The 18,972-nt window shown below is 38.4% G+C and overlaps 1 protein-coding gene across 1 annotated transcript in view; it reads left to right on the plus strand.

Annotated features, from left to right (window-relative positions):
• The window catches only part of OTOGL (otogelin like), a 95,274-nt gene that overhangs the window by 25,646 nt on the left and 50,656 nt on the right, over nt 1-18,972 (plus strand). The window contains exons 18-25 of the mRNA XM_068401736.1: nt 162-286; nt 2,118-2,327; nt 3,121-3,286; nt 4,398-4,472; nt 5,602-5,654; nt 6,346-6,508; nt 7,091-7,198; nt 8,265-8,403. Coding sequence (XP_068257837.1) covers nt 162-286; nt 2,118-2,327; nt 3,121-3,286; nt 4,398-4,472; nt 5,602-5,654; nt 6,346-6,508; nt 7,091-7,198; nt 8,265-8,403 — 1,039 coding nt within the window. The remainder of the gene's footprint in view (nt 1-161; nt 287-2,117; nt 2,328-3,120; nt 3,287-4,397; nt 4,473-5,601; nt 5,655-6,345; nt 6,509-7,090; nt 7,199-8,264; nt 8,404-18,972) is intronic.

Genomic DNA, 18,972 nt, shown 5'->3' on the forward strand with positions numbered 1-18,972 from the left:
CATGCCCTCTCTTCTTTTATACCTCACAGATGGAAATTCTTTTGACATGTTGAATGTTCAATGTGACTATGCATTTAAGGCTTTTTGATGTACTTGTGTCCTCACCCATGTAGTCCATAAGGTCAGCAGGATGCTTGCAGTGTTGATCTTTTCCTTTTCAGTTCTCCAGCAGGAATGATAGAAGGGACCCCACAACTTCATGCCAATGCATGGAAGGTTTCCTCAGCTTGTTCTGTGCCTGTCAATATTCCTGTGGTTGATCCCTGCAACGTTAATCAGCAAAATGGTACATTTTCACATGGGAGTTTGGAAATAGCTGTATCTTATTATTATGGGACATTTTTTGTTTTCTCTGTGAATGAATTGCACATACACGTATTTCAGCTTCAGTTTTAGATGTGCACTCTTTCCTTCCTTTTTCCTTTTTGGCAAAGACCATTCTTACCATACATTTAACATGTAAAATGAAGTAAGTCAGTCCTTCGTTAATATAAGCTAGTTGATCATTTAATGCTGGGTGTACTGACCATGAGTCCTAAATTCTGCTGTCCAATATACGTGCAGAGTGCTAGGCAGAACACCATCTGTAGTCCTGTAAATTATGTCAGTCAAGACAAATGATGTGATGCACGTTTGTAGATTGACAAAGAAAGTACAGGAGACAGTGTTCTGCTGAGACAGTGTTCAGATCAAAAGTCCCGTCTCTGGCTTCTCCATGCTTGTTGCATTATGTTTCCTTATCCTCCATCTATGCTCTCTGACACAAAATGATGCAAACAATCTGAGATCTGTGGATTTGTTCAAATTCCTGAGTAAAGATTTAGTTTTGTCTGGTTGATGTGCCTATGTTTTGCATTGGACTTTCACTGTCTCCTCCTTTCCATGTTGCTGTTCTTTTCAATTAATGAAGACAATGGGCAGACAGTAGATGCCAATTCTGACAGAATTTAGTCTAATGTTTTTAATGTTTCAGACATAAGGCCTTACTAAGGATGTGGGATCTGGCTGTTTTTAGAGCCTCTGGGAGCAAGCCTAGAATAACCACAAACCTTTAAGACTTTTTATGCCTTCTAGGGCACTCTAAGACTTTTTATGCCTTCAGCAATAGCTGTCTTCTAAAGCAGAACATCTCAGCCAAGTTAGCTCTCTCCAAGATACTTCTTACCTCACCTTCAGTTCTGTGCTTCCTCAGTGAAGGTGGAGTTTGACATAAACGTAAGCTGCTTAGAGCAGGAGGATGGACTACATGACCTTCTGAGGTCCCTTCCAGCCTGAATTTTCCTGTGATGCTCTAATAATCACTGGAAAAAGCAGTCCCTGAGTAAGTGGTCCTGCCCCATGCTACCACCTGTGCTGAGCCAGCACAAGCATTTTTCTAGGTCTGTGATGTTCTTAATCTGATGAAACTGAAAAAGAAATGATTGTTTGTTTACTTATTTTGTCAGGTTACTTTTCAACCAAGTCAAGTTCACTCCTCAAATCTAGTTTACTGAAAGACTCCAGAAGCCCTTGTGTCAGTGTGTGTATGTGGGAATGAATAGGAAGGATGAAGGGTAGGGACACTCTTTTAGCAGCAAAATTGGCTTAAATACGATCCACACTATCGTGTTCCTGAGATTATCCACCACTTGTGGTGGCAGTACACTTCAGTGGTAGGAGGAGGGTCTGTTGGTGCTAGAAGGTATATGACCAGCTTGGGACTTGCATGCCCTTGAGCTCCAGTTTGTAATGCTTTCTGAGACCACATGCCAAGAACTATATGGCCTTCACTGATTTCAAAGCTAAATGAAACATCAAGTAGGAAAAAATGTATTCCAAGCTTTGGAGGACTCTTCTAATTAACTCTTTTGAAATATATTGTTTTGCCATTTAAGTTTCCTGCACTACTAGGGGAAGGCATAACTATTTTTATATAGTTATTTTTACCTTAAGTGGAGTTTATTATTGAGGGAGTTGCTTATAATATCAGTTTTAAACTATAGAACTTTGCAGAAAGAGATTGTATACAACTTTTTGTTGCAAAACTGGCTATGTTTGGTTTTAATATTCTGTGCTATTCATTTGACTAACTGTTATATTAAAATAGACCTGGCTAAAACAATGTCACCTTCTCTTAGCTGGGTATGCATCTCACTGTGATATCATCAATCAAGAAGTTTTTGCTCCCTGCCATGCCTACATCAGTCCAGGATTATACTACCAGCTATGCCGCTTCGACGCATGCAAATGCGGAAGCAGCTGTTTGTGTAATGCTCTGGCACACTACGCTTACGTCTGTGGCAAGCACGGGGTCGTCGTTGACTTCAGATCTCATATTTCTTACTGTGGTGAGTAACGTTTGCTGAACAGAGTATCTTTTAGAAATGTGCAAAATTCTATGAAACTTATTTGCTCCACAAAATACAGGGATTGACCTTTTTTACTGGAAACTAGAATTGTGCCATGGGCTAAGGACATACTCAGGGAAGAATGCTAATAGCCTTTATGTTAGGCATCTGGGTTGGGGACCCTGAGCTGCCTCATAGGGGGTGCCTGTCCCTTTCTGTTGGCTACAGAGAGAATTTAGATTTCTGACTTTGAACCCCTAAGTCATATGGAAACGTCTATTAGGCTAAAGTGGTCAAGGAGTGGCAGGAGCAGGGCTGTTTCCTAAGGGAAGGCAAGCCGGGGTGGCAGGGGCTCCCCGGGGTGGGCAGGGCAGGGTGGGCAGTGATTTTCCAAGCAGCATATAGTAATGACTTAAAACAAGGCATTTCTAAACTATAGAGTAATGCCTCAACCTTAACTGGACCATTCTTCCTCTCTTGGAAGCCTGAGTTACTAGAGAGTTACACCCACCACACACACTTAACATCTATAAAGAATAGAGACCTACTGCTTACAAAATAGGCAATTCCAGCTGAGGAATTGTGTAACATAAACCCACCTGAATCTAAACATTTCTAACATAAGAAATCAGTAAACCAGCATATTTTTCTCATGCAATTTAACTCACTCCAGTGCAGTAAGGGACCATTTTGCTTTGTTGTTTTGCACTCCCATGATATACTGCTTTGTTTTCTATTTTTCACATTCTAAGAGTGTGTTGTTCTCCCTTCTCTTTCCCTCTCTCTCCTCCAGCTGTGATGTGTCACAGTGGTATGCTTTATCATCAGTGCTCTTCTTTTTGTAAACACTCCTGTGCTTCACTTTCTATGGCAAATATCTGTGGTGATGACTGTGCAGAAGGATGTAATTGTCCTGATGGGAAATATTTTGAAGAGACGGTCAACTTTTGTGTATCAATGTAAGTCATAAGAAAATAGAAAACATGTGTAGGCACATTTTCCTCTTTCCAGCAAGATTTAAAGTAGTTTTTCTGCTGTTTGCCTCAAGATGTAGACTGCCTAAACAGGATAGCAAGCAATATGTGAATAATTCATATTCTTTTGCACTAATCAATAGTGGGGCCTCATTTGCTACGGTGTGTACAACCATCTACTGTACTTCAGAGAAGATACGTCACACTGCTTTATAGAAGGGTGATGAAAATTTTTTAATTAATGGGAAAACATTTTCACATGAAAACCTTGTTTGTAACACTTAAGAAAAAATGAGAAGGAATCTATGTAGTAGCAATCCATAAAGTCAGGGACAGTATGGACAGAGTGGCTAGGAGTGTCTTTTTTCTGTCTCACAATGCAAACCCCTTCAGTTAAATGGAAGGAAATGATCAATGAAAGGAAATAGTTTTTGTACACTGTGTACCAACATTTTACACCTTACCACCATGGGGAGTTACTGAGTTCAGGTACTGAACTAAAAACTGGAATGAATATTTATATAAATTTTGAGATTAAACAGAGTTATTGCTGTTCATTGCAACATATATTTTTGAAAGATCAGTAAAAGTTCATACTGTAGGAATAAAGACTGTTTCAAGCCATTAAAGAGTGTGAGGTAACTTGGTATTTTTGCATGATTTCTAGGGAATTCTGTTGCTACTTCTATCCCATCTGGCTCTTATCACAGACAGAGTTAATGGATTTTGCTATGATAATTCCTCTGTCCCATGATTTTGACAGTACTTTGAATGTGAATGACGTGTTGTCATACTCCTCCCATTACTGGGAAGAAAAGCTCCTTTCTATAAGACTAATGCACAGAAACAGCAAATAAATAATAATGAGATAGAGGAAAATCCTGGCTTTGTTGAAGGTGGTAGGAGTTTTGCCACTGACTTCAATACAGTCAGAGTGTCATCCTTTAGTTTTTGCCTTTAGAAGTATATTGTAAATATAAACACTGAGTTAATGAATTATAAGGTCTGCTTATCATGAGAGCTTGATAAATGGCTTGCCCTTAAATCCCATGTCCTCTTGATTTTGTATCTACATGCATAAATATTCTTTTAACAGATCTGCCTGTCATTGTCATTACAAGGGCAAAGTCCTCCAGCCTGGAGAAATCCTCCCCATGCCAAAAGGCTCCTGGTAGGTTTGAGTGCCAAGAGTTTTATCTTTCATGTATCACAGTTTGGATGCTACTCAAGAGCCTTGAGAATTTTTTCACATGGAATGAAGGTCTATTGTGTCAAGATTTTATTTTTGTTACATACTTAGTAAAAAGGAGCCTAATATAAATTGGATTATGTACCTGCTTATTTTAACAACAGGATACCTAGAAAACTCTGTAAGCCAGGGACTAGAGAGTATCTCAAAACACACACATAGAGGTTGCAGTCCTGTTCTTAGACCTGGGGGCATTATGATAGCAATATGAGGCTGGTTTTAGAAGAATAAACAATGTGATTCTATTTTGGAAAGTCTTTCAAACAAAGGCTTGCAAGGAGCTATATTTGTGTCGTTTTGTATTATTAATTCATGACGGAACCCTGACGTCACTGAACAAGTGGGGAAATTTCCCAGGTTTCCTGGTCAAACTTGTTAATTTTACAAGAAATGCTCTCAACCTGCTGATTTAAAATCATGTCTGTGACTTGAGTGTCAGGGTTGATTCTTGCTGAGGTCTTACAGTTGTTATAACTGAAGCTTGGTAATCATGCAGTTCAAGAGGTGAGACCAGGGGCTTTATTTTTCTGCCATTGCTATGCCTCTGCAATGCTTTGGTTTTGTCACAATTTTTTAAAAAGGAAAAAATGTGGACTAGGTTATTGCCAAATGTGTTTTTCTGCAATTCTGTGTTTTATCATAAAAAGAATTAAGCTGTGTATCCTAACGTCTGTGCAACAGGAAATTTGCACACAGTATCCTTCCATATTCACCAAGGCAGATAAGGTTTTGTGTTACACTGCCAGCATCCTGAATAACCTGGCCCTATGTTCCCACAGAGGCTGACATACCCAGCTTCTTTTTTATTTCAGCGAAAGTCAGGCAATTAAATAGTACATAAACACCTTTGTGAATCTGGGCCTTCATTACAGATCAGCGGTTAGAAAAAAACAACAAAATGTTGGTCAGAACTCATGCTTTTGGATTTTAATCCTCTTTCTCCTCCTGATTTCTGTTGTTTAAATTGGGTTAAGTTGTATTATCTTTTTTAACATGGTGGCTATAAAACATTTTCCCCTTGAATAAAGATGGATTTGCTTTTCTTTTCCAGTCAGTGTTTGAATGGAACAGTGAAATGTATTGAAGCCACTACAGAAAATACAGGTAAGTTACAGTCTTGTCTCATGTTACAGTTGCACAGAGAAAGTTTTTGACATTGAATAGTCATTTGGTTTTCTCCTCATATGTATTTTCATTATGAGATACGTAACGTCATGACATATTTAAAATAGGATGTTAGGAGCACAAGTTGTCTTGTTTTTTTCTTTTCCCTTTTCTGTAGCACAAATTGTACTACTAAGTCACTTGGGAAATTAAAAAAAAATAAATAATTACGTGTGAGGAGTAGGTCAATATGTTCTCATGGGAATACCTAAAATTAGGCTCACTATCCATGTTTAGGAAGCCTTAAGATCTTGATTTCTAGAAAGTAAATTTTTAATGAATTTCTAATGGATTTAGAAGGGATTTCAGTACACTGAAAATTATGCCACTTCTGAAGATTCTGTCTAAGGCATAATTGCTCTATCTTTAAGAATGGGCTGTGTATCAGATCCAGGGTGCATAGATCCAGGTGTTTAATATTTTTGCTCATTTTTTACATTAAAACATAATTATTTTTATATCTCTGTCATACAAATTAAGTTATAGACTTTTATTCAGATGGTATTCTTATGTGTACTGTAACCTAGGCTAACTGTGCATTGAAATAAATAGATTGTGAACCAAAACAAATAGAAAACCTTCAGTGTAAAAGAGCAGTTGATCTCATTTAACCTGCATTTTGCATTTGAAGTTCACATATGCCGTGAAGGAAAAATCTACTATGACTGCAGATCTCCTGTGCCTGGATTACCAGCGGCGGGTGTGAATTGCGGGATCTCTTGTGCTAACCTTGCCATGAACTTCTCCTGTGTTCCCTCACCACCCTGTGCAAGTGGCTGCATTTGCCCCCCTGGGTAAGCTTTGGCAAAACAACCTGGAGCAAAGCCATATACACGTTTTTCACAGTTTAACTCTGCATATTTTTTTTTCTTTTTAAATTCCAGTGGTATCACACCTCTAATTTTGGAGCTGCTGTTCTATACTTTTTTGCAGATATGCAGTCACAGTTAAAAGGCCAACTCTTTCTTTTGTCTCTGAGAGCCTTTTTCTCCTTCTTGCTCGTGTGAGGCTCCATGCTATAATGCTTCCTCAGTTGGACTCCCTCAGTTTCTTCATCCTGAGACCATGATTCTACTATCCCATGAGATATCCAGCTTGCTACCAGTCAAGTTGGCTGGTATTTGGGACTCTCTGGACCGGAGGTGACACCCACCACTTGCACAGTATAGTGCCACAGCTGTGAGCTTTGCGAGGTCTCCAGCTGCGCACAGTGGAGATCATTTGATTCGGACAGATTTTGCTGCTGAAATGATTATCCTCGTCTGGATGGAAGACCGGTTGCCCTTGGCGGGGTTTAGACAATACACTGCACATTCAGTTATGTTGATCTACTTGTGAATTTACACTTTCATCTTAATAATTCTTTTATTTTGAAGGATGGCTGAGCATAGAGGGAAATGTTATATTCCTGACAGTTGTCCATGCACCTGGAAAGACAGGGAATTTCTATCAGGAGAAGTGATAGCTACACCATGTTACACTTGGTGAGTGACATGCAATTTGCATACTTCCAAATCATCTGGGTCTAGCCACAAAGGGAAATCAATACAGAAAACACGTTGAGTACATTGAAAATCAAAAATGTATATGCTTGTTTATAGACAGTCACAGGATATATCTTTTATTAGGCTTGCTAATATTAAATGTATGACAGTGGTAAATAGTCTTTGGGAACTGGACTGTTCGCAGTGTGCGTTACCACTCAACATGAGTGACTGCATAGGAAGAAGATGAGCAATAAAAAAAAAAAGGAAATAAAAGCATTGAACTGGAAAATGAGCTAGTGCCCAGCATCTTTTTTAAGGAGCCTTACCTGACTCCTATTGACACAAAAGCTTTTCATCCACTATAATTTGCTAGCCAAAATATCTATCTTTAGTTAAGTATATATTTAATAATTTAAAAAAAAGTTTGGCATGGCAGTTTTTAATCAGTTAAAAACATAATTGGAAATCAACTGAGCTTACACGCTTCCACAAGCAAAACGAGGCTGTCAGTGCTACCTTCATACAAATTCATCTAAGTCACTGAATGGAGCTGACAGAAGTAATCCCACAAAATATGAGCATTTCTTAAACTCATTTCGTACTTGTCTGATTGCCTGAAATCTTACAGGTAGCAACTGGAGGTCTTTTGCATTGAATATATGCAGTATACATCTCAGAAAATTTATCAACATTTCTTGAGAAAAAATATAATATTGATGTTTTATGAATGAGCATGTTGCGGCACAGTGTCTTATCTATACTGGAGGCAGTGATGGAAATATTTGCGTAAGCCATAAAAAATTTAAGATTTTGCACTCATTTCTTATGCATTTTTATTGTAGACTTGCTGATGGCAAAATGCTTAGCACTTTTCTGCCATGGCATCACCAATAATTTCAGAAGCAAACCACAGAATAGCTCTGTGTTTCAAGGTCTAAGACTATTCATCCTTTCATGAATTTCTGTGTGACTTGAAATAAAGAACCCAAGAAAGCTTCTTCTTGAAGATAAAAAGAAAATGACCCTGATGTGAGAAGATACTGATTGTTAATTTTCCTTACAGTGTTTGTCGGAGAGGGATATTCAATTGCACTAGTTACCCCTGTCCTGCTGTATGCACTATTTATGGAGATCGACATTATTATACCTTTGATGGACTGGAGTATGATTATGTTAGTGACTGCCAAGCTTACCTGCTAAAGGTAGGAGGATTGTTCATACATTTCCATGTGTCCAAGTGAAAGTTTCCATGAGAGGGCAAATATTTTGAACATCGGGAGATGATCTATAGAAACAAACATTAAGAAAACAGGTGCAGAACAGATGCATCTCAAAGGAAGAATCTGTAAATGACATTTCATGCTCAGTCATTTGAAAATGTACATGGGTGTGTCCTTACGTATCTAAGTCGTCTACAAAAAAATAGAAAACCGTGTTTTCCATTCCACCTTAACCACGCTTTTATCACAATGAGTGAAGAATAACACTATAGAAACTGTTCTAGAACTAGGTATAATCTATAGATTTATTTAATAATTATCTACAGACTCTGCTTGGCAGAGGGTTAATGAGGATCTCTGAGGCTGCTTGGAATCCCTGTTGAATGTGATCTGCATCAGATCTCGAGTGTATGTGTATAATAAAATCAAACACAATGATTTCATAATTCAGCAATGAAATCCTTCATTGAGATTGTCTGGCAGCTACATGCTAATGTTCCTCATAGCACACACTTACAGTACATTGCTAGCCTTTTTTGTTTAAAAATACCATTACTGACATTTAGAAATATATTCTCTTACTAACAACACTATTGTTTATTATCATTGTTGCTATTATTAAGGCTAAGACTCTGTCTTCTGAGTTACAGTAATGTGTTTAGAAGAATACTTATTTTCTGTCAACCCTAATTGTCTAACCTTAAGAAAAAGCATGGTTTCTCAACAAGGACTACTGCAAATAGTTTATTTCATGTACGTTTTAGTAAGAGTATTCACAGCTGTGAAATGAAATAGATTGGTTCCAGATTTTTTTCTTTGTTAAAAAAAAATTTAAAAAGAGAGAGGTTTGATAAAGATGATAAGAATACCTCATAGCAAACTCCTGGAATGTATCACAGAATCACAGAATCACAGAATGTTAGGAATTGGAAGGGACCTCGAAAGATCGTCTAGTCCAATTCCCCTGCCGGAGCAGGATTGCCTAGACCATATGACACAGGAACGCGTCCAGGCGGGTTTTGAATGTCTCCAGAGAAGGAGACTCCACAACCTCTCTGGGCAGCCTGTTCCAGTGTTCGGTTACCCTCACTGTAAAGAAGTTTTTCCTCATATTTATGTGGAACCTCCTGTGTTCCAGCTTGCACCCATTGCCCCTTGTCCTGTCAAGGGATGTCACTGAGAAGAGCCTGGCTCCATCCTCATGACACTTGCCCTTTACGTATTTATAAACATTAATGAGGTCACCCCTCAGTCTCCTCTTCTCCAAGCTAAAGAGACCCAGTTCCCTCAGCCTCTCCTCATAAGGGAGATGTTCCACTCCCTTAACCATCTTTGTGGCTCTGCGCTGGACTCTCTCTAGCAGTTCCCTGTCCTTCTTGAACTGAGGGGCCTAGAACTGGACACAATATTCCAGATGCGGCCTCACCAGGGCAGAGTAGAGGGGGAGGAGAACCTCTCTTGACCTGCTAACCACACCCCTTCTAATACACCCCACGATGCCATTGGCCTTCTTGGCCACAAGGGCACACTGCTGGCTCATGGTCATCCTGCTGTCCACTAGGACCCCCAGGTCCCTTTCCCCTACGCTGCTCTCCAACAGGTCTGCCCCCAACTTGTACTGGTACATGGGGTTGTTCTTGCCCAGATGCAGGACTCTACACTTGCCCTTGTTATATTTCATTAAATTTCTCCCCACCCAACTCTCCAGCCTGTCCAGGTCTCTCTGAATGGCTGCGCAGCCTTCTGGTGTGTCAGCCACTCCTCCCAGTTTTGTGTCATCAGCGAACTTGCTGACAGTGCACTCTATTCCCTCATCCAAGTCATTAATGAATATATTGAATAGTACTGGTCCCAGTACCGACCCTTGAGGGACTCCGCTAGACACAGGCCTCCAACTGGACTCTGTCCCATTGACCACCACTCTCTGGCTTCTTTCCTTCAGCCAGTTCACAATCCACCTCACTACCCGATCATCCAGACCACACTTCCTCAGTTTAGCTGCGAGGATGCTGTGGGAGACCGTGTCAAACTCTTTACTGAAATCGAGATAGACCACATCCACTCATATTGTCTCATAAAAGAGCTCTTACTCTTAGAGGTATATGAACCTTTGCACAAACCTTCCTCCTTTAAGATGCAGAAAATAGGAGTTACTTTAAATGTAAAATCATCTTGCCTGTATGATGGGGTGGAAAGGTGGGTTGTCATTTCTTAATTCTTATGCCGTCCAGTCAGAGAGGTGTGTAAGACAAATCTATGCTGCTTTTTCACACTTTAGTATGATACTGGAATGTTTTGCTTTTACAATCAAATGTCACCTGCCACTCTTCTGCGTGAGAAAGTACCTATCTGGAAACAAACCATGGGGAGCATTTGGAGTCCAAGAATAAATTTGGCAGCCACATAATTAAGGCATGTGGCACACTGCCAACAGGCCTTTCTTCAGGTGAACATGATGACACAAATGACGAAAATGCTGCCTACATAGATCTGCTTTTCAGACTTTTCAGACTTCTTTCAGTTTTTCAAACTGTTTTTTTCCCCCCAAACTTAGATAATGTGAGAAAGTATGGCCTAATTTGTTCATCATTTTTCTTTTCTCTTTAGTGTACGGAAAAGTTTCATAATCTATATGGAAGGACTGTTTATCCCAAATTAGGCACTGCATAATTATGTCTGGAACAGATGATGTATCTGTGGGTTCATTTTTGACTGTGAAATGTTTGGAGAAGTTTGGCGGGGGGGGGGGTGGGGAAGAAAAAAAGGATGGGATCATATGGCAGATGCCCAGACCTTTGAGGGAACTAAAACACAGAACTGATGAACTATGTGATGTGCAATCCTGGAATCAGAGGAATGGAAGATGGAAATATAACCAAATATTTTAAAAGGACTCAATGGCTGAATTTGGCAGTAACCAGACCAATATGTCTGATTTCCATATGAAGGAAATTAATAGAAATTATAACAAAGAAAGAGAAATGACATGATAATGGGGAAGAGTTGAATGCTTCTTTTTTGTAAAAGAAATTCATACAAGATGAATCTGCTGAGTTATTCTGTGAAGACAATAAACATATGGATGATGATGATCAGGTCAATATGTGTGTATTTTAGCTTAAAGACCTTTTGGAGACAGATTTCGGTATTTTTTAGAGACGAGTCTCTCATAGGATGGGAGTGAAGATTCTTTGAAACACAAATTAGAAGTTAAAGGATAGGAACAAATGGCCTTTTTTTAGAATGAAGAAATCCCGTGACATCCCACAGGGACCCATGCTGACACCTAAGTTCAGCATCTTCAGAAACAATTTTGAAAAGGTGGTGTGAGGATTGAGGTGCAGTATGCTGATTGCAAAGAATCAGTCTGAACAGCTGAAACAAAGATGGACCACCAAAAGGTAAAGAAGATCTTATGGCAGAAAACACTGCCATGATAAAATGGAGGATGAAATTCAACAATGAAATATGCAAATCAGTGAACACAAAAAATAACTGTAACTATGCTACCGTGATGATAGGCATTAAATTAGCTACTGCTATGCAGGAATGGAATTTTATGTGAGAAAAATATATGAAACAGATGTAATTGGCATCATCCTAGTGGTAGCCTGAGTAATAATCCAAAGTGTCATCTGTTCTCCAATTTCTCATATGCTTTTATTTGCATGTACATAGTTACACCACAGTTGTACCACATATATGTACACAGTTATACTGCATACTGATGTGGTTAAACTACATTATATGTGCAGACATAACAGCATGATGAAGCTGCTCTTTTTTTGAAATACACTTTGTTGTTCCTAGAGCAGAGGTTTCCGTGGCTGTCTCTTCATTATCATCCTCCCCTACATTGTGGCCACGTGCAGTGCCATTTTTTAATGGTAGTATCAGAGTAACATAATGAGTCTTCCTTGAGCTACTCTTTGTTCAGAAGGTATGCAAGAGAGCCCTGCCTTTTATAGCCTGTTATCCAAATAATCAAGCCAGATAAAAGATGAGAAAGCATATGTTGTTGCAAAAGTTTAAATGCCTTGCCTAACACCTTGTCAGGCACTGCCATCCAGGGCAGTCTTGCCACCTAAATCATGCTACCTGTTCTACAAACCAACATTTATATTTTTTTAACTTAAATCATAGAATCATAGAATAGGTTGTAAGGGACCTTTAAAGATCATCTAGTCCACCTCCCCTGCCATGGTGGGTATGTGCTGTGTGCTTCATGTTCCCCACCTGTCAGGTATCACAGAACATCATAGATCTGATAGTTACTAGTACACAATCCATTGACTTAATGGTAGTTCACAGTGCTGTTATGAGGCTGATTTTTATGGCTAACATGTAAAAGGCTCACCAAACACCTGAAATCAGAACAGCTGAAGTGGTTGTAATGTTGTATGTGCAACACTGTAATAACTTTGTCCTTTCCCTTTTACTAATCTTCTTCCTGTGAGAAGTGGACTGCATTGTCTCTGCTATCTTACATACTCTAAACGCAGGTGTTATAGCAGTGCAATAAGGGAAATTATAACTGCAATAAATTTGTTGGCATATTAGTTCTTCCCAGACATAGAACTGAGTCCAAGAATTACAATCTGAATCCCATGTCCCCAGTGGCATAATAATGTGCTGTTCCCATCCATGTTACCAGCCCTCCCTGTTTGATTTGGCTGTTAGTCTCCCTAAATGTGATATGTTTGAACAGCTCTTTAATTTGTTATTGTATTGCACTGTACCAAACAAAGAAGTCATCCTCATCTTTTTACTATGTTTTTAATAAGGAGCTCTTGCGCTCTTATGGGAGAAAAATTAAGTACTAACTTTCAGCCAATTATGAAACTTCAAACTTTGTTTTCAACATCAGTATCATCTGTCAGGCCTTTTTGTTTAAGGTGACAGTAGATATATGAAAAAGCCCTTTATAACTAGTTTAAAAGATATATTCATTGGTCAGAAAACGACCAAAAATATTTAATGCAGTAATTAAGAAAATTAGGGCAGTAATGTCTCATGAAATGATAATTTAATCTTTTTCAAGGAATTAGAAGTTACATTACACACTGAGAGGTGAAGACCCTGTGTGGATAAATGGCATTCACAGAGAAGACATCAATATTTTCTTCTAACATTTTAAAACCTCAGTAATTTCAAAGGAAAAAAAAACAACTTAGCAGACCAACTCATTTAAGTTTTATCAGTGCAGATCATGTAAATGCTTAATTTCAGCTAATCTGAATATTGATGAATTTAAGCTAGATAGCCAGTCTGTAGATCCATGAAGCTGGCAAACCTATAGAATGAAATAGTATTTTTCATGGTGTCTCACATAGCCTGTTTGTAAAATTAATACATTCCGCTTGCTGTTAGTCACCCTATGGAGGACTAAAGCTGCACGTTCATGGTTAACCAACATGGTCAAGCTGACTGTTCATAGTTAAGACAAATATTTTCTATTAATAGACTCTGAAGATTTTAGTGGGAAAGTAAATAACTTTGAATTTGAAATTACAAATGTTTTAAATTGGAAACCTGACTCTAAAAGTAATTTTCATCTATTCAGGGAATAAAACTGTAACATGGAGTTCCAATAAGAATGTCTTTAATTTTTTAATTAACAGGTCTAGTCCTCAAAGCCACATTCCAGCAAATAGTTTCATGAGTAAGTGATATGCCAATATGTCCACCTAAAACACTTGTCAAATAATTTATAGCAACAGTAACTGTGTAGAAATAATGATGTGTTTCTTGACAATTTGCATGCAAATTTGTGTCCAAAAAAAGAGAGACTACATTTCAGTGAAAATATTATTTACTGTGAATAGTTTTCCCTGCTCTAGTTGCAAAGAAATAACAGCAATTTGCTTTTCATCAGTCCCATGATTTCAGAGGAAACCTTTCTGGATGCTGTCTTTTTCCTAAGTCTCTGGAAGTCCTGTAAGGGTCAGTAGTGAGCTCCCTATGGGAGACATCCTTTCTGTCCTTGTCTTCAGCTGGGAAGCACAGTGCTCAGATAGTGTTGGCTTGTACCTGTTTTTCCATTTGTTCTACCCCTTCTGCGAGTAAAAGACTTGATTACAGTTGGCAATGGATTTATGCTCTGGTTCCATTTTCTCCAGATCAATGATTTCAGACTCAATTACCTCTACATGCCTTTCTGTTTCCACCATCTGATTCTCCAGACCATTAAATTCTGCAGTAAATTAATCACTTTTATTCTCCAACAAAGGAAAGATTTCTTTCAATTGTGCAGATTAGCATGGAGGCCTTCCAGGAAAAGCTTCGGGAAAAGTTTCTTGCCATAAGAATGGCAATTTGGAGGCGGTGTGTTCATGGTGTGACTCAGAAATTGGATCCTCTTTCTGAGGACCTTGCCATTTAGCGACCACACAGCTTGAAGAAAGTGACCTTTTCACCTTGAATTTCTGCTTTTAGGTTAATGTTCAGCATCCAACAGCCCTTTGGCTATACTGACTCTAAAATGTTATAATCTGATGTCTGCCTGAAAAGGCAGTTCACTGTAAGAATGACTGCCTGAGTTGGACCGCCTCTGGTGGGTACAGCTTTGTGGACTGTTGATGCCCATCTTTACTGATACAGCAGTAAAAGATGAGCAAAACCCAGCATCACCTCCCTTATGAGGAGAGGCTGAGGGAGCTGGGTCTCTTTACGTTGGAGAAGAGGAGACTGAGGGGTGACCTCATTAATGTTTATAAATATGTAAAGGGCAAGTGTCATGAGGATGGAGCCAGGCTCTTCTCAGTGTCATCCCTTGACAGGACAAGGGGCAATGGGTGCAAGCTGGAACACAGGAGGTTCCACATAAATATGAGGAAAAACTTCTTTACAGTGAGGGTAACCGAACACTGGAACAGGCTGCCCAGAGAGGCTGCGGAGTCTCCTTCTCTGGAGACTTTCAAGACCCCCCTGGACGCGTTCCTGTGTCATATGGTCTAGGTAATCCTGCTCCAGCAGGGGAATTGGACTAGATGATCTTTTGAGGTCCCTTCCAATCCGTAACATTCTGTGATTCTGTGATCATGTGCTGCTGTTTCAGGAAGCTGCACAGTATGTTGGCGGCAGTAAAATGAAAGCCTTTTGCTGTGTTTGAAGTGGGAGGATGCTCAGGCTAGTCACCTGCAGATGCTGCTTAGCAGTTTATGGCCTCTGACTCTGTGCTGTCGGTGAGCTATGAGAACTGTGAATTAAATTTACTCTGGTTTAGGTCAGGATATGAGTATTTTTGTTTCTGAATGCATAGAAACTAAACTTCAGCAGTGTAAATGAACAAATTTAATATTCGTTATATTTAAAAAAATAAAAGCTTTGTGCAAGTTCCAGCTTTCTAGCTCTTGCCATCATTTGCAGGATCTCAGAAAAGGCAAATTTGTCCCCCCTATGTTTTTTCCTTTTTTTCCTGTTATGCTTTATCATTACAACCAACAATGATAAAATATTGACATTTATCATGCACTTATTAATAAAACAATACTAACAGTTCTTATATAAATACCCATTTAGATATTTAAAACTAACACCACCAACTCTGCTGCTGATTTGTGATTCAGAATAGCTCGTGTTGCAGAATGTGTCACTTGGAAACAAATATTTGAATGTTCCCAAATCCTTAATCTTCAGAATATCTCATTTTTAATTAGAAAGGGATTGCACTAATGTGCCCTGTGCAAAAGCGAAATCTGATACACAAGCAGGCAAAGCTAAGTAAATGAAACAAATGAAAATCTGCTTTAAATGATCTTTCTCAAACCTTTTAATATAGTTCTTTTAAAATATAAGAAAAGAAAAACAAAACCTCTCCAGTGATCTCTATCTGATGAATCAACTTTTTCAAAATTAAGAAATGTTGACGTAGAACAAGGTTTTGAAGTATGTCAAGTAAAATATTCCATCATGTACTTTTTATTATTAGCAGTAGATTTTTAAAAATTATTTCGATTTAAAAAAGTATTGTTGACAAAACCTCAGAACACCCAACAACTCTATATTGCCATAAAATCTACTACAAAAAAACTGTGTATAATAAAGAAAATATGATATAATGATTTTTTTTCCTATTGTTTGTATACATACACACAGATACTTGTAATGTATCTTACTCAAAAGTTGTTTAGAGTTTATTCTGCCTGAGGTGTATCCTTTTGGGAAGTCACTTTTAAAGAAACAGGAAAGAGTTATCATGGATGCATTAGCAGATATGTAAAAGTTGTTTGAGGGTGATTCAGTAGCTGGAATAATCTCACTCCCTTTGAATTTGCATCAGTGAATCTAGTCAGTCATGTTGCTCTCCTCCATTTCTACTCAACTGAGCTACAATGCTAGAAATGTGTCATATCTTACAGGTGTATTGCAAGTTTCTTTGCCATATTTTAAGTGAAAATAATCACATAATCTGCAGCTCTGTAGTAGATGCTGAGGAAAAGAGAATTTGTGTGCATGTGTGTGTGCATGAGCAATTTAGCTCTTAGGTTCTTAGTTCCTAAATGTGTTTTTTTAAAATACTTGTATAGAAATACATAACACCAGTGGAAAAATAAGTATTATTACTATTCCTTTTCTCTATCCTGTAAGGGGATCACCTACTATCTTTCCTATAATATTGTATCCCAACTTTCCCATGGATTTCTTCCCAAACTTAGACAGTGTGTATCAGTGCCATCTGCTGACTCCAAGCAATATTGCTCCAATTTTTGAATAGCCATAGGGAAAAGCATTTGACGATACAAACTTGTACAGGACACAAAAGCAAGGGGTAAATAAAGTTATGCAGAATGTAAACATATACTTTTGAAATGGTACAGAAGAAATCATCACACCAGCAAAATGAAAGAAACCTTCCAATAGGAGATGCTTTTTGTGTAAATTGCAAGAGAGTTTTGCATAATTAATGTGTTTTCACTGATTACCTGGAGATCAGCCCCCCCTGCAAAATGGCACAAGAAACTAACAGACCAAGATCATGTCAGGTGCCAAGGCATTTGTCTGCTCTCCAAAACCAAATATTTATGCCTAAATACTCACTAAATCTGGGCTAAGATGCTTTATTTCTCCTAGGATCGAGCTCACTAGAAGTAATAGTTTCAAAAACTCAGAGCCCAATAAACAACAATCAAATTAATTCTGAGTTTCCATTAAATGTCCTGAAATGTTAAGGCTGAACGGAGCTAATTGTCTCTCTCTGAAAATATGTAGGAAGGAGAAAGCAAATTCTGCTTTTCAAACTACTGTATATTTTTTTCAGTATTTTTAGAGCTTTTTGCATTTGTTTGTGCATGTGGCTATATATGAAAACCTTTAAAAAGTCATTAAAACAAAAGGAAAATAGGACTAATCTATCTCTATCCAGTCCCTAGATGCTTTTATGACCACCCTGGTTTGCAAGTTAGCGTATTGTAGGGAACAAAACAAAAAAAATGGGGAAATCAGGGTATTAAGAATGGAAAAGAGTGAGTCTTTACACTGAACAGTTAGAGAGATTTTAATGAAACTTTCAAAGAAGATAAATACAGGCACTTTTAAATTGTCTTCTTCCGGGCTGCATTTTGACTATGTAAGCACACTGCACAGTGTTGTTATTGGTTGATAGTGATAGAAAATTTCTAACGGGATATTGAAATAGAAAGTTTCTAACAAAAATAAACCCTAGCATTCCCAAGCACTACTGAAAAAAAAAGAGGAAAGAAGTGCTTTGCTTTTTCAGCTAGGAAAAAATATGGAAAAAAAAGTGCAGTGAAGTCTAGAAAAAGAATGTCCTGAGAAGCAGGACTGACAATGAGCTTTTGACTGACTGCCCGGAGCTGTGACTCTGTCTTCCCTGTTGCTTGGCAACTCCATGTTATCACAAAGAAACTGATATTAAGTTGGAACAGGCCGGATATGGTAATTTACGTGGGAAGATACTCTTGCAGTGGGAAAACCATTTTATTTCTAGTTTCTGTCAGCCTAAGTAGGTTTCACATGATGAACTGCAGTACATCCCATTGGGTGCATTTTACCCAAAAAGGTAAAGAGCAACTCTGCCTTGGAAAAAGACTGTGCAGAAAAAAAAAAAACCCACCAACAAAAAACCCCACCTTGTTATTCATTAGACGTGCTCCTAGTATCTACTTAGACATTTCTTCCAGAGGTAGTGACAAAAGCTTGTTTTCATACCTGTGTGGATCCAGTGCAGGTTAGAGAGATGGAACTTAATCCTTATCTTTTATACTATCATAGTCCCTAAAAGCTGTTGAGATTTGCCTGAGACTTCAGTGTCTTATACAAACATTAAAAGATGATCCTCACTTTATCTAAATAGTCCCCATTCGTTCTTTTGTGTTGGCAATAATTAAGTGCTAAGTTTCAATTGCACTTTATTTCTTCCCTGCTGAAAGCAGAGGCTGCACATATAGCAGCTACAGAATAATTTGAAGACCAGGATAGAAACTGTCATTCAACTTTGAACTTGGCTGGTATTGTACAGGTGGGAAAAGACCCAATTTTTATTGAGGTGCATGGAGAGAATGGCAAGGGTATGTATGTAAAGCAAATATT

This window comes from Nyctibius grandis, chromosome 5, assembly GCF_013368605.1.
Source record: "Nyctibius grandis isolate bNycGra1 chromosome 5, bNycGra1.pri, whole genome shotgun sequence".
NCBI lineage: Eukaryota > Metazoa > Chordata > Aves > Nyctibiiformes > Nyctibiidae > Nyctibius > Nyctibius grandis.